This window comes from Falco biarmicus, chromosome 5 (genome assembly GCF_023638135.1).
Source record: "Falco biarmicus isolate bFalBia1 chromosome 5, bFalBia1.pri, whole genome shotgun sequence".
NCBI classification, from domain to species: Eukaryota; Metazoa; Chordata; class Aves; order Falconiformes; family Falconidae; genus Falco; species Falco biarmicus.
In genome coordinates this window covers 83205704-83219389 of record NC_079292.1, presented here as the reverse complement: position 1 = coordinate 83219389, position 13686 = coordinate 83205704, and the positions used below count along the sequence as shown (strand labels likewise).

Sequence of the window (13686 nt, the reverse complement as noted above, 5' to 3'; positions counted from 1 at the left end):
TCTCAGTAACATACCACTTCAACACTTTACAAAATCCCTAACTATGCACAGTTTTCTGGTCTTCAGTGAAGACCAAGGAGCTCAAAGCAAAATCCTTACCATCTAAGACTGACTAATGCCATTGACTTCCAGCATAAGTATGCACATGCAAAAATATCTGCTGGACTGTAGCCAAAATTTACAAGTGAAAAGTCAATAAATTTGATTAATTATATATTTTATTTTAGTTTTTTTAAAAAATAAACATTCTAAAAAATTTTTTAACTATAATACATAAAAATTCATTAAAATCCACATACAAGATATGCAAACATTAACAGGTTTTGAGAGTGGTGACAAACTTTCCAAGAAGGGGGGGGGGGGGGGGGGGGGCGCGGATAGTGACCACTCTTCCAAGAAATACTTTTTAAACTGTGACTTTTACCTCTGTTAAGAATTCATTTCTGGTATCGAATTCTATAACTGTCATAGTGCTGTCTAAACTATTTTAATGCCAAGAGTTTATATACCAGAGAGCTAAAATTATCAGAAAACCATATCAAAAAGGTGGTGACCCAGATATCACCTTGATTAAATAATATTATTCATTAGCACTTAAGGATGCCTAGCATTTTGCAGAATAAAAACTCATTACATTATTAGACACATTCATAAATGACAGTCCTCCAAAATGAATGATGCCATGAAGCTTTTGTTGCCACCCTCTATTTATAAGGAAAACACTTCCCCAAATCTTTTCCTTCATGTGGCACCTTGTCACTAACCATTTAACTGCTGGCAGCACTGGGATGCAATGGTTTGACTCTTGCTAGTCTGGAGAGGCCAAGTCTAAGACACTGAGCAGGTGACTTAACAGAGACGTATTTCATAGAGTTATTACTGCTTCCTGATGCAGCTGAAAATAATTTTAAAACAAAAAAAGGTGTAAGAAGTTTAGAAGGAAAAAATAATTCACATGACTGTTGTTTTTTCATAGTTTTCACAGCAGAACAAAAAAGGTATTCTAAAGATATTGCAAAAAGGTCTGAACACCACACCATAGAAGCACATGAAAATCACCACACTTACTGGGAATCAATCTATTTGGGAGCCAATGCAGCAGGTGCGGTGCACAGTTTTAATTAACCAGCAACACACTGCAGCAACGCTGGACAAGCACATAAAAACTGTTCCCAGTGTACTGTGCATTTCCAAGTGCTCCACAGAGAATCACACAACACAATTCCACGTGGGAAAAGAAGGCTTGAGAGAAATCTTGGACCCAAACAGAAACAAACACATCCAGAAAAGAAGAGTAAATATGAAGGAAAAGCAACGTAAGAGGCAGGAGTCATCAGCAGCATGCTCAAACACCTTAAGAAAGCTTCTAAGCATTTCCTTTACTAGAGCAGTTAAAACACTCCAACATATTTCTAATATTATTTGTTAAAATAGGTAATAATGCAGCATATACCAGAGATAAAGCAAGCTCTTATTGAGAGAAATGATCACAAAACAATCTCTTGATTAAGATTGATCCACACTCTGGAAAAATATTGTATTAACCTCCCCACATAAAGAAGTTAAGAATAATGCTGTAAGAGGAAAAGAAGCCAGAGATAGCTTTTCTTTCTTCTTCTCTCTCTTTTTTTTTTTTTTTTTAAATCTAAGGTCAAAATAATACCTTTCATTGTAAAAGGGCAGCCACTTTTCTGAAATACTGTTTATTTGTTTGTTTACTTGTTTGCTTTTAGGAGAGACTGCTAAAAGCTTAAGTCAACTAATGTATCTGTTTATAGTTACAATCTTACAGGTACCTGGAGGTATCCATCTAGGCTTCTTGTCTGTTACAGGACTTGATGTATGTAGAGGCCTCCCAATTGGTTCTGACAAACTGCACACCACCTTTTGCGTCGGCTCAGATTTTTGTTCCGTTACGTGTGAAGGAGAAACTACAGGTGATACTTAGTTGGAAAATAAAAGCAACCTTAGAAAGATACTCTTGAGCAGAGAAAGCATCACACTGCATAAAATGATAGATCACTGTACAGCACAAACTCTCTGCACTGAGTGAAATAATGACTGTTACTAGATTGTCATATGTTTAACTATACATTAATACAGTCAGTGCCGTTACACTCTGGAATATCAATTCTGCTTTGAAAAGTGGAACTGCAAGAGGAGAGTATGAGATTATAATTTTTTTAAAAAAAAAAATCTCAGATCACTCATTGTTATTTAACCTTTTCTTAAAAGCTATAGTTATATAAAAAGAAATGAACTTCCTATTCACTATTGTCTGTTCTTATTGTAAGGACTGTTAGCTTACTATGAAGAGTTTTTTCTTTCAGGATTGTTTTCCTACTCTCCTCCCTTTATATAGGCGCTTTCATCATAATCCTGCACATTCAGTCTGCCAGTCAAATCTGTCTATTCCTTCAGTGAAAATAAAAGGGACTTTTGTTACAAAGAAGTCTATTTCAAATTCATAGTACAAACTTACCTGTAGTATTAATCTTCGATTTGGGAGTTTTCTTCTCTCTTGCAGCTAGCATCTTCTCTCTTGCTTTCTTTTTATTCCCTTTGGCTTTCTTCTTTTCCAGAGCAAAGTCTTCATCATCACCTCCACTATAATCTGAATCTTCTTCTGACTCCACACCTACAGCAAGGAAAAGGGATGTCACCGTTGTACAGGAAATACAATTTACTATTACACTGCAGGGCCTTCTAATCACATTCTAGACATAAAAAACCAGGATATCTGAAGGACACAGTAGAACAAATTTGCACATATTTGTATGCTGAACTAAGAAAGAAATAGCTTCTATAAAATATTTTGTATTTAAAGAATTCTTGTTCTGTACTATAATAATGGAACACCCTGGTACAAACTGCATACAATAATGACTTTAACAGCAGAATTGTCAATATTCCACGTGTGCAAGATGAAAAAGTTAATTTTTTTTGGCAGGGCTTCTGATTTTTACATATTCTTAGTCATAACTACTTAAAGTGAAAAAAACACTACATCTAATTTCAGCTGTAAGAAATATTTTATAGATTTATTATTAAAAAACCCCAGACATTAGCAAATCTTAAAAATAGTTCTCTATCAACAGAAATATCTGGATTATTCCCCTGAAAAATTATTTCACTGACAATTCCAAAAACACTTTCCAATAAACCTTGCAGTAAGGAATAAAAGAACGGATGCATGCATGTTAACCATTGGGGAACTGATAGAGAGTCTATCATATTCTGCAGGTATACAATACTAGGCTGCTACCAGAAGCAAGAGTATGATGCTAGACTGACCTCCAATCATATGTAGCATGGTCTTCTGAGAGTGGAGAATTGGGGGAAGGAAAGAAGGGAGGCGACATACTTTTTAGTAAACAAAGCTAATACTGAAAGCACTAACACCTGACACTAGTCCTGAGTCACTGTTTTGATGCAAACCCCAGTCAACAACTGGAAAAATTAAGAGACAGAATACAGACATGAAATTTTCCTGGACAAAAAGGGTAGAAGAAATTTGTTCTGACATACTGCAGCAAATGCAGAGAAGCAGTATCATTTTTGCCAGTTTGGGGAATGTGTATATATAACCTGTAACTTATTAATAATACTTTTATTTAATAAGTTTAGATTTAGTATCAAAGTGAAAGTAGTATTAGAAGATCCATTAAGGGAGGAGAGAGAAGATACAGTAGAAGCAGTATGCATTTCACTGACAATATAAACAACATAAAATATAAGGCATCACATTCAAAGCTCATCTAAGGAGGGTGTACTTATAAAGAAGAACTTACTGACTACAGACTCTGGCTCAGAATCAGCAGCATGCTCTCCGTCATCACTATCAATGGTCGGTAACTTCTGCTGTGCTGGAATTTTAGCTGCTGCTGTCGTCTGCCTACCATCACCCCTAGGTATGTCATCAACCATAACCTGATTGAGACCTAGAAAACAGAAGGCGGTCTAATTAATTCAAATTCACTGTAAAACTGTTCTCCTTCTCAAAAAGAAGCAGGTGTTTGAGTCCCCAGAATTCATCTGTGATTTTGAAGTATACTATAGAGAAGCATATCATCAGCACTTGGTTTCATGTGATTGGCATTTTGCTCTTTTAACTGACCAAACTGTACATTCTGGTTGTGATAGTTATCAAATATTTATAGGTAATCAAGCTAACAAAATGATAGAAGACCAAAAATAAAACTGGAAAAATGAAATTGTTTCCAATGGCACAGCAAATGTTTTAGTCATGTTTATTTGATGCTTATGCATTATGGACCCATTAAGGAGTTGGGGGTAAGTGTAACTTCTTGAAGAAATAAACTCAGCATCTAAAAACATCATGTCTGTTGCTTTTTCCAACTAACTTTTAGTGATCTGTAACAATCTCATGTAGCAACCCACAGGTTTTCCCATTTTACAACTGCAACCAAATTTTTAATGAAAAAATTGATGCATCCTTCAGTTTTTAAGATAAAGACTCTTTTTCCACTTAAGTGAAAATCAGAAACCAATAGAAACAAAGAAGAGATAAGCTACTTAAATGTATCTTGAAATGCTATTTCTGAAAAAACAAGAGTATGAGAATAACTTACCTAAAAGTTCACTGTCTACACTGCAGTTGGAAAAAAGGGGTCTCCTGTGTACATTTTCTGATTCAGTATTCTTACCTGTTTTAGGATCCAGAAAGCAAAAAAAAAATATAATTTAAAATATTAGTATACAAAACCACATTATAAAAAGACATGATACTAAGAAATGAAAATGACTAACATTTTTATCTGTCTCTAATCAAACTATATGTTTGGAAGATCTTACAGAAGAGTTATCTTTTCACACAGACCATAAAAAGACAGGCACTACCTAGAAATTCTCATTTCCTTCTCATGACATCTTGAAATAAAACTTTCAACCTATTTCACTGTAAAATAAACTGTCATGTTTGAATTTACTACATATAAATAAAGAGTATTGCATTGAACTGTAAAGTAACCTTGTTCTTCTGAATTTTGCACCTCCAGGATATTTGCAGATTTTTCTTTGACAGATAAGGCTAAGGCAACTTCCAAATCCCTTTGATAAAGTTTGTCATCCAAGGATATCCTGGAAAAAAAAACCCAAACATGCTAAATAATAAAACAATGACATGAGTGTTATAGATCTATTTCTGACCTGCTGAACTTTTAAAAATTCAAATACTTTTAAAGAAATTGATATTTCAATACATACTCATAGCATATCATATTATGAATATCACTTCCTGAAACCATTTAGACAAAGTACACAGTAATATTTAAAGCTCACTACACTGGAAAGTATTATGATTGCAAAACATTGTGTATATATATATAAACTAATAACTGGCATTATCACAGAAAAAAGTTATTATGTTTGCTTGAAATACCAAACTGAAATGTAATATTTATACACACATTTACTACCAAAATAATCTGATTTCTTTTTTCATTGACTTTATATTTTCTATCAAGCTTTAAATACATTCTTTTTTAAAGACTCAAACTTGACTTTATATTTCTGTTTAATGAGTACTTAAGTAACTCAGAATTGTTACCGTTATTTTGCACCATAGACAGAAGACGACAACATCAGACATGCAAACCTGTTTCTGCACCTATGCTGAGCTCTTGCTGGAGTTTTTTTTACAGCTGTAGCAAAACAGACACAGCCCACTACCGAACTCAGGCAAGTTTTCTCAACTGCGTAATAATGTTACCCTTGATTTGCAACTGTACCATTAAAGTTGAAAGCTTTTATTACACTAATATATTAGCTGTTTATTCTCAACTGCTGAAACCCAGCTTTACACAGAGTTGACCACATTTCAACATTTTTTACCTTTTACCAGGTGTCTGCTTTTGTGATGGAACCAATTCTTTGTGTGGCTTTTTTTGCTTCTCTTTTTTCTCTTTCTTTGGTTCCTTGAGCTGTGTTCTGGATTTTTTGCTTGAAGGTGCAGCTATACAGGCAAAGTCTTCATCTGTTTGGGAAAAGGCAACAAGCTTTAATGAGTTTCCCTACATTTTTCCATATGGCCAAAAGAAGTCATTCAACTTAATTTCATTGCACACTGCAAATATGCCAAAGAGAACTTTTGAAACAAATTCTATTTTTAAAGAACACAACTACTATTGCTATACTATCCTTAAACGTATTTTAAATGAAAATTTAACAAGAGCTCTTTCGCATATGCTTTTATTCAAGTAGTAATGATTCCAATTTTTATTACTAATAAGGCAACGAAGCTGCAATGTCCAATGTGTTAACAGATTTTCAGTAACTAGAAGTTCACCTTTTGATATGCTGAACAGCTGTCACTTATAATAGTAATATATGTTATTAAACAGTTTTCAGTTCTTGGTGTTTGGTAAATTGTTCCCCTTAATGACTCCCATTCTTAAAAAAATGCAGGCTGCTCCCCTTTTCCTATCATTTGCATATTGCCTCTTACCAAATACAATGCGTTTCTGCAATTTTCAAAGAAAATTAGAATGCATGAAAACTGTCTTTCTTCCAACTAAGGACACTGCATATCACAGCGCAAAAGATGGAAAAAAGCAATCTTCAGTATTCTCTATATGATGGAGAACCTTAGATAAGATCACGAATGGTTCTTAGGATTTACACTTTTATATTACAAGAGGTCACTTATAAACTAAGAAAAGTCATGCACCACTTTTACACTAAGAATCTGCATTAATCCACATGATTCACACAAGACCTTCAACATTACCTATTTTTGCCCTCCCCTTCCCACCAATTCAAACTGTTCCCTGGATCCTGCAAACAGCACAGAACATAAACCCATGAAAGCAAACAAACACTGTAAGAAAAACGCATCACACCCATTAAGGCTTAGAAGGAGACCAGTTACAAAAACAAACAGCCTGCGGTCTATTTTTCTTATCAATGGAACTCAAAATTCGACTGCTATGTCCTTACCCAAACCCCATCAAGACAGAGCCCTATACGAGATGGGTTAGATCTAGGCATAGATGATTCAACACCTTCTTTATATTCTCATTTACAGGTTCTTGTGAACTGATAATCAGGAGGACAGGGACCAGCCAATTACCACTGAAAACTGAGGCAGGGAGAGAAACAGATTTTCCTGCAGCAAGACACAGTGTATTCACCAGGTTCCTGACAGACTGTGGTTATACTCTCTGGCTTACAACAATCATAGTCTCCTTGAATTAGGAAATTTAGCGCTGTGCCCAGAGTACTTCCAGTGAAAACTGCAACAGCCTTCTCAATGAACTAATTCATTAAAGACACTTGGATGATATTTTGGGCCACTAATTAGCGTACATCGTTTTCATATAAGAACACACCACTCACCGTCATCTTCCAAATCCCCAAACTGAGAATAATCAACAATTTTTTTGTTCCTGTGACAAAAAAACACACACTATTAATCTTTTCAGACTGAGCATCTTGACTTGCCAAGACTTGATTTTGGGGTAAATCACATTTTACAAGAAAAAAGCAACACATTTTCAAATCTACGTAGAGCCAGTGCCACCGTACACCATACAGTTATTAAGAATAGCTTCTAGATTTTTTTAAATCTGAAAATAACAGTGCTTTTTGTGGTTCTCGCTGTGGGAGCGTTCTATTCTCCCGATGTACACACCGCCCTAGAGCTGCTACCGTGCCAGGGAATTAACTCCTGGGTCACTTTCGGGGACGTGAAACGCGCTTGCCGTGCTGCTTCCAGGCCGTGCCCTGTGCGGCGGGGCCCCGGGTGCTGGCGTTGCCCCAGGCGGGGGGGCACGGGCGGCACTGCCGAGCCCACCGCTCAGCCAGGGATCGGCCCAAGGGCCGCCACCCGGCGGGGCTGCTCTTCGCGGGACGCGGCCGCCGCCGCCCCAGGGAGAAGCCCCCGCGCTTCCTTCCAGCTGGAAGGGGGACGGCAGCGGGCCCGCCTCAAGCCCGGCGCCACGGCGGAGCTCGGTGCGGGGGCGCCGGGCTGGGAGGGGTCCGGCCCGACCGGCGGCCGCGGGGGACCCGCCCGCTCCCTCAGCGAGCAACGGCCGCCCGCGGCGCGCGCGCCTGAGGCTTTCGAGGAAACGTCACGCAGCGCCGCTGGGCGCGAGCTCCCGGCACCGCGCGAGCTCCCGGCACCCCGCGCGCCTCGGGGCCGGGCGGGCGGCAGCGGCTCACGCCCGCCGCGCATCCCGGCGCCGCACGCACCTCCTCACCGGCCGCGCCATCCCCGCCGCCGCCGCCCGCACCCGCCGCCCGCGGGGGGGGGGTACGCGCGCCGGTGACGACACGGCTGCCCCGCCCCCTCCGCCCCGGGCGCGGCCCAGCACATTCGCCACAAGGCGGGCGGGTGCCGAATCTGCGGCTCCGGACGTGAAGGCTCTAACGGGGAAGCGGGAACCACCTCCCTCCTCCCCGCCCTGCAGCGGCGCCGCTGCCCGCCGCGCCCCCTCACCTGCCCGCCCGCGACCCAGGTGAGCGAAGCGGGAGGACGGCGCCGCGATGGGGGAGCGGCTCCGGGCCCCGGCGGCCCTGCGTTTGTTCTGCGGGCTTGGCGCCTCCCGGGGGAATAGAGGCGCAGGGGACCCTGCAGGCCTTTCCTGCCCACCGCTGGTTTTGCTGCCGCATCTCTGTCTGCCTTCTTTGGCCTGGGCCGCCGGTGTGGCGGCGCTGAGCCTGTGGTGGAGCTGAGGCCGCGAACGCCGGTTTCGGCGGGGGGCTTGGCCCTCCCCGCAGGGGCACGGGGCTGCTCGGCTGCGCCGCGGGCTGAGGCAGCGGCCGGTGCCCCCCGTGTCCTCCCCGCTACACCTGGCTCTGTCGGGCAGCAGCAGGGAGGCGTTCGCCACATCTCTAAGTTGAAATCCCGTTCGGTGATGGGCCAGGAGACCGCTCTGGTGACCGTGAGATTTTTGTTGTTAGCGTGAAGCGATTTAGGTTTGTTCACAAAGAAAGACACCACACAAAAAACTATAAACTGGTCCCATGACTTTTGCTGTAGGAAATATGCTTTTTTTCTTTAGGTTTCTGCTCTTCTTCTGTTTGGACTGTGTCTTTTAGCACTGGGGAGGTTTCCCTGGGGAGATCCAGCTGGAGTAACATGTCTAGCTTTGCAGGTAATCCTCAAAAAAAGAGGAATTAAGTGAGATGAGGAGCCCTAGTCGAGAGAAAAATTACTGACATGGGTATGTGCTCCCCTCCTGTGTTTTCATTCTGTAGACAGTTCTTTTGCTTTTCTTTTGGCTTATTTCTAATGGGACTATTTAAAAAAATAATGACAAATCCTAAATCAGGTTACAAAGTGCCAAAATAAGCTTTTTCTGAAAGTGATTGCAAACTTCCACTCCACCCCAAAGTCTACCACCTGCAGAAAGGACGAAATAAAATCCTAGGGCACCGTGAAGGACTTCAGATTCTGAGACCTGCATGGCAGCAGTTACAGTGAGTCAGTTAAAGTTTGTTATTTAGTGAGGATTCCTTCTGTCCTGTTTCTGCTTTTAAGTCAGGAAGCTTAGGACTTTTAATTTGTAAGAGTTATTATCCAAATTCATATATTGGATACACTCAATTATAGCTTAGCATTCAGTGTTTTGAAAACTGGTATTTATGTTTCAGCCTCAACATAGGTATTTGGAAGTCAAAATTGAGAAGTGTATCTATGAAAAATTTGGGTGTTTAAGTTTTCTTGCCAGAAGCTATCAACAACATTGTTTTTAGTGAGCATTGTTTACTTAGGTTTTTACAAGAATGTAACTCATGTTATTTTCATTTCCAATGCAGGAAATCAACTCAAGAAGATGAAGCCTAATAAAGGAAAGACCTGCACTGGGGAGAGAGACTATGTGTACAAATTTAATGCTGGAAATCAACATTTAGTGCTTACTGTGCCTCTCAAATTCCCAGTGCAAGAGAATATTAGTCATTTGCATGGACGTCTAATGCTCCTGCACAATCTGCCATGCTTTATAGAAAATGGTAAGAATTGATTTCTTGAATTAGTGTCATATATCCATGTCCACAAGTGTCTTACAACCTGTTTTAAGAAACCAAAAGAAGGTGTTTATTAGAACAGTCTTTAATAAATTGTTTTTAAAACAGAAGAAAGGTTAAATAAAATTACTGTCAGTACTAGTAAGGCATCCAAGTAAAAAGCTTTTCAGTTCTGTTTCCTAGATGATTAATGATGCTTCTACTGACATGTTTTGTTGATGGACCATTCTCTTCTTGTTACAATAGACCTGAAGCAATCTCTTAATAAGTTCATAGAAGAGGAAACTATAAAAGATTATGACAGAGAAGCTGAAATGGCTCTGGAAGCAGTGAAATCAGGAAAAGTAGACATAAACCAGCTGGCAGATACTTGGGCTAAAGCTTATAAAGAGGTAAGATTAAGGCTGAAAAGTTAATGTTCAGGACTTGCTTTGTGAGTGTGTGTGTTTAGGTACAGACAGAATCGCATCTGTGAAGATGAAAACTTACACTGAAATTCACTTTTGCTGATCAATTCTTTCTATCTGAAAGTGATCATTAAGTCTTTATCTAACAAGTTCTCAGTCAAGTTTTTTCCTGAATTTGAGTCAAAAGATAGATAATTGAGAGGTATGTAGCTAGTGATATTAAAACAAAAATAGACTTGAGGGTTAGTGCATTGGAATCGAAGCAAGAGATAGTAAAGTGCTACTTCTAAGTCTCAGTAATAGCAATGAAGACCCCTCTCTCCCCTCGGAGAGACTTTTTGGCTCATTTTCAAAGTTCATGTGACTATTTTACATTATTATAGCAGTGATGAGGCTTTGCATGTGTTCTTCAAAATATAGGAATGCAAAAGAACTGGAGGGGTCCTAGTGAACACAAAAAAAGAATGACAGAAACCGCAGCATCTGAGGAAACGTTTATAGGAATTGAATTTGCTTATCATGGTATATAGAAGGATGTTGTGAAAAATTCCAGAGCACACATCTGTTATAAAGAGAATTGGAAGCAAATCATCTACGTTAATGCATGTTAACAAAATGAAATTAGCTTAGCCTTTAAGAAGGAAAAAATCTGTATTGGGTGAGCATGGACATATGATAAAACACCGAAAGAGTTTGCAGTCTTCTGTGCTAGCAGTTTCTGTGAACAGGTTAGCCTGAGTGCAAGGGTTAGGATTAGATGATTTCTTGATGTTTCCAGTCTACACTTCAATGATACAATCTCAGTTCGTCAACTGAATCTGATGGAAATGATTGCAAAAGTAAGGAGTGTTTCAGTATAAAGGAGCTTGCAAAACTAGCATCTTTGGGCCATTCTTTGTTCAATAGAAATGGCTTTTCTTAAATCGGTGTTGTTTATCAAATTCTAGTGACATCAGTTTAGTCATGCTTTCTAGCAAAACATTTTTGTTTACACAGCTGGTGTTTTGGGCCCTATCTAAAATTCATCAATTACAAATATTGTTGTAGATGTTATTGTTCTTTCCAGGTTGGTGATGGCTCAAAATTGGTAGTTCCTTATTGCAGTCAGAACCTTGATGTTTCTGCTGTTAGTTGCTTTGAAAGAGAAAAAAGCATGAAAAGGGGGAAAATGTTAAAGCTCAAGCAGAATACAAAAAGCTCAAATTAGGAAAGATAATTAATGTATGTTGAACGTTGTGCATGCTTAGTTGGTTTTGCCCCACTGTTGCACGGGATCTTTCTATGTCCTAAAAGGTACCATATGCTTTTAAGTCTCTTGTAACTTTTAGACAACATTAGAATATGCAAAACCTGAAGAAACAAGCTGGGATGAAGACTTTGCAGATGTTTATCATGATCTGATACATTCTCCAGCTTCTGAAATGCTGTTAAACCTGGAACACAATTATTTTGTTAGCATCTCAGAATTAATAAGTGAAAGAGATGTGGAACTGAAAAAACTACGGGAAAGGTATTCCTTTTTTTTTTTCTTTTTATTTTTTCTATCTTACTAAATATTGGTGCATGCCACTGGGTGTATACAACTCATAGGACAGCATGTGACAACTTGTATTTGTCTGTGTAAACCTATTTTAGTTGTGTTTCCCTCTTTAAAGTCGTTTAATACTTAGTCTGTATTGTTAGGGTCAGCTATCCTATATTTCCTCAGTTACTGAAAATAATAAAAACCAAGGTTATCAAAGTACTGTAAGGTTTGATTTCCGTTATTCTGTCGACGTTGCAAGTGGTGTGGCAACGTAAAGTGCTTGGGATATCTGGAAAATAAAGTATATGAAAAGATGAGCAAAAGACTTGAACCAACTTAAGTCAGAAGCTGTTGAATTTGCAGTTTAGGAAAGCCTTTGCAGGATCACGTGCTTCCGACTGATTGAATGGTTGCAGGTAGCTGTTTTCTCCACAAGAGGGAACACATACAATGCAGGTTTTTCTTTCCCACCCCCACACCCCCCCTTTTTTTTTTGTTTTGTTAGGGTGACTAGGCTAAGGAAAATGAATGCACCCAAATACAGATATAGTATAGATGCTTGTGAGGTGCCTGAGTGTTCTGAGTAGGTCTGTTTTAGCAATGTAGGTGGCAATATTTCTCTTGAATTGTGTGTGTTTAAGCTTACGTTATACAGTGTGTACCTGCTTATATGGTTTCTTCTAGACTGAGTCATACGTATTTCTAATTTGTAGATAAATGTTATCAATAATGTTAGCAAACATTTTTGCTGCTTATTGACTCTTCTCAAGTATGCATATAGAAGAAAGAGCACTTAATCCCTAGAGCAGTAATGTAGAGCTCTTTTGTGATATAGCTGTGTATTGACTCCAGTGGCATTTATCATATCTATTTGTCATAATTGAGAAACTCCATATGGTCAGTGGCAGCTGAGACTATCCCAGATGAACGTAGGTGCTGTTCTGTTTACACAGGAGTTGGCTTGGAATCCCTGCCCCTCAGCTCAGATTTGTTTTGTGGATACTCATTGCTAAGTCTGTGTTAGGGTAAATCGATTCCTTGCTGAAGAAAGGGCTGAATGTGTGTGAAAGAGTAAGTGAAGCCAGGGATTAAGAAGGCTAAGGAGGGACAGGGTATTGGATGAACTGATGATAGCAGGGCAGCCCTTTAACTTCAGATCCAGGTCCCCTTGTTGAGTGTTGTTTGAGCTGGAAGCTTATCTGACTATTAAAAATAGATGTGTTTTATCCTACTTCCTGGTGTTCACCTGTCTGCATCAACTGTGGTTTTGGTGGGATGAAGGCAAGGGACTGAGTAGGTCCATTTCAGAAACTCTCCTAATGATAAGGATAGCAAAGTGCTACATTAGAGCATCTGGAGGTACTGTCATACCATCTTTTGAGTATCTGTGAGTGCAGGCTTTAAATGCATGAATTCCAATTCCAAAATGAGCAGATGGACAAGGTGATGTATGACATATCTTTCAGCTATGTGTTCAGTTGTATCTCTGCTTGTGATGAGCGTTGACCTGCTGACTGGTATAAAGGATCATTCTGTTGGTAGCTGTATCAATGTTAATGGGTATTCTTCTGCCAGTTTTTTTGAAAAGGTTCCTTGTTGCATTTGCTTCTCTTTCAGACAAGGAGCTGAAATGGATAAGGTGATGCAGGAGCTAGGGAAATCGCTAACAGACCAAGATGTAAATTCATTAGCAGCTCAGCATTTTGAATCTCAGCAGGTAAACTAAGTTCAGTGAACTAGAATGTCATACAAATAATTGTCTTA

General features: G+C 39.5%; 2 protein-coding genes across 8 annotated transcripts in view; one reads left to right on the top strand and one right to left on the bottom strand.

Annotated features, from left to right (window-relative positions):
- Positions 1–200: 200 nt before the first annotated feature.
- RAD51AP1 (RAD51 associated protein 1) lies at positions 201–8350 on the bottom strand. Of its 5 annotated transcripts, none has more exons than XM_056340113.1 (10): positions 8220–8350; positions 7357–7406; positions 5854–5995; positions 4991–5100; positions 4593–4667; positions 3792–3941; positions 2483–2638; positions 1797–1943; positions 1069–1254; positions 760–895 (listed from the first exon to the last, which is right to left on the bottom strand). In XM_056340113.1, the coding sequence occupies exons 1-9, from the start codon at positions 8333–8335 to the stop codon at positions 1118–1120; spliced, it is 1083 nt and encodes a 360-aa protein (XP_056196088.1). In that variant the 5' UTR covers positions 8336–8350; the 3' UTR covers positions 760–895; positions 1069–1117. The 5 variants fall into 5 exon arrangements, with proteins under 5 accessions (XP_056196089.1, XP_056196090.1, XP_056196092.1 ...); XM_056340116.1 differs by having other exon boundaries at positions 8212–8313; XM_056340114.1 differs by lacking the exon at positions 1069–1254 and having other exon boundaries at positions 201–895; positions 1791–1943.
- The window catches only part of C5H12orf4 (chromosome 5 C12orf4 homolog), a 22492-nt gene continuing 17147 nt past the window's right edge, over positions 8342–13686 (top strand). The window contains exons 1-5 of one of the 3 annotated variants that reach the window (XM_056340111.1): positions 8342–8477; positions 9781–9975; positions 10237–10382; positions 11726–11907; positions 13540–13639. In XM_056340111.1, the coding sequence (XP_056196086.1) occupies positions 9798–9975; positions 10237–10382; positions 11726–11907; positions 13540–13639 (606 nt within the window). In that variant the 5' untranslated portion in view covers positions 8342–8477; positions 9781–9797. Of the gene's footprint in view, positions 8478–9065; positions 9186–9780; positions 9976–10236; positions 10383–11725; positions 11908–13539; positions 13640–13686 lie in introns of those variants that run through there. The other 2 variants (XM_056340109.1, XM_056340110.1) reach the window with 2 other exon arrangements.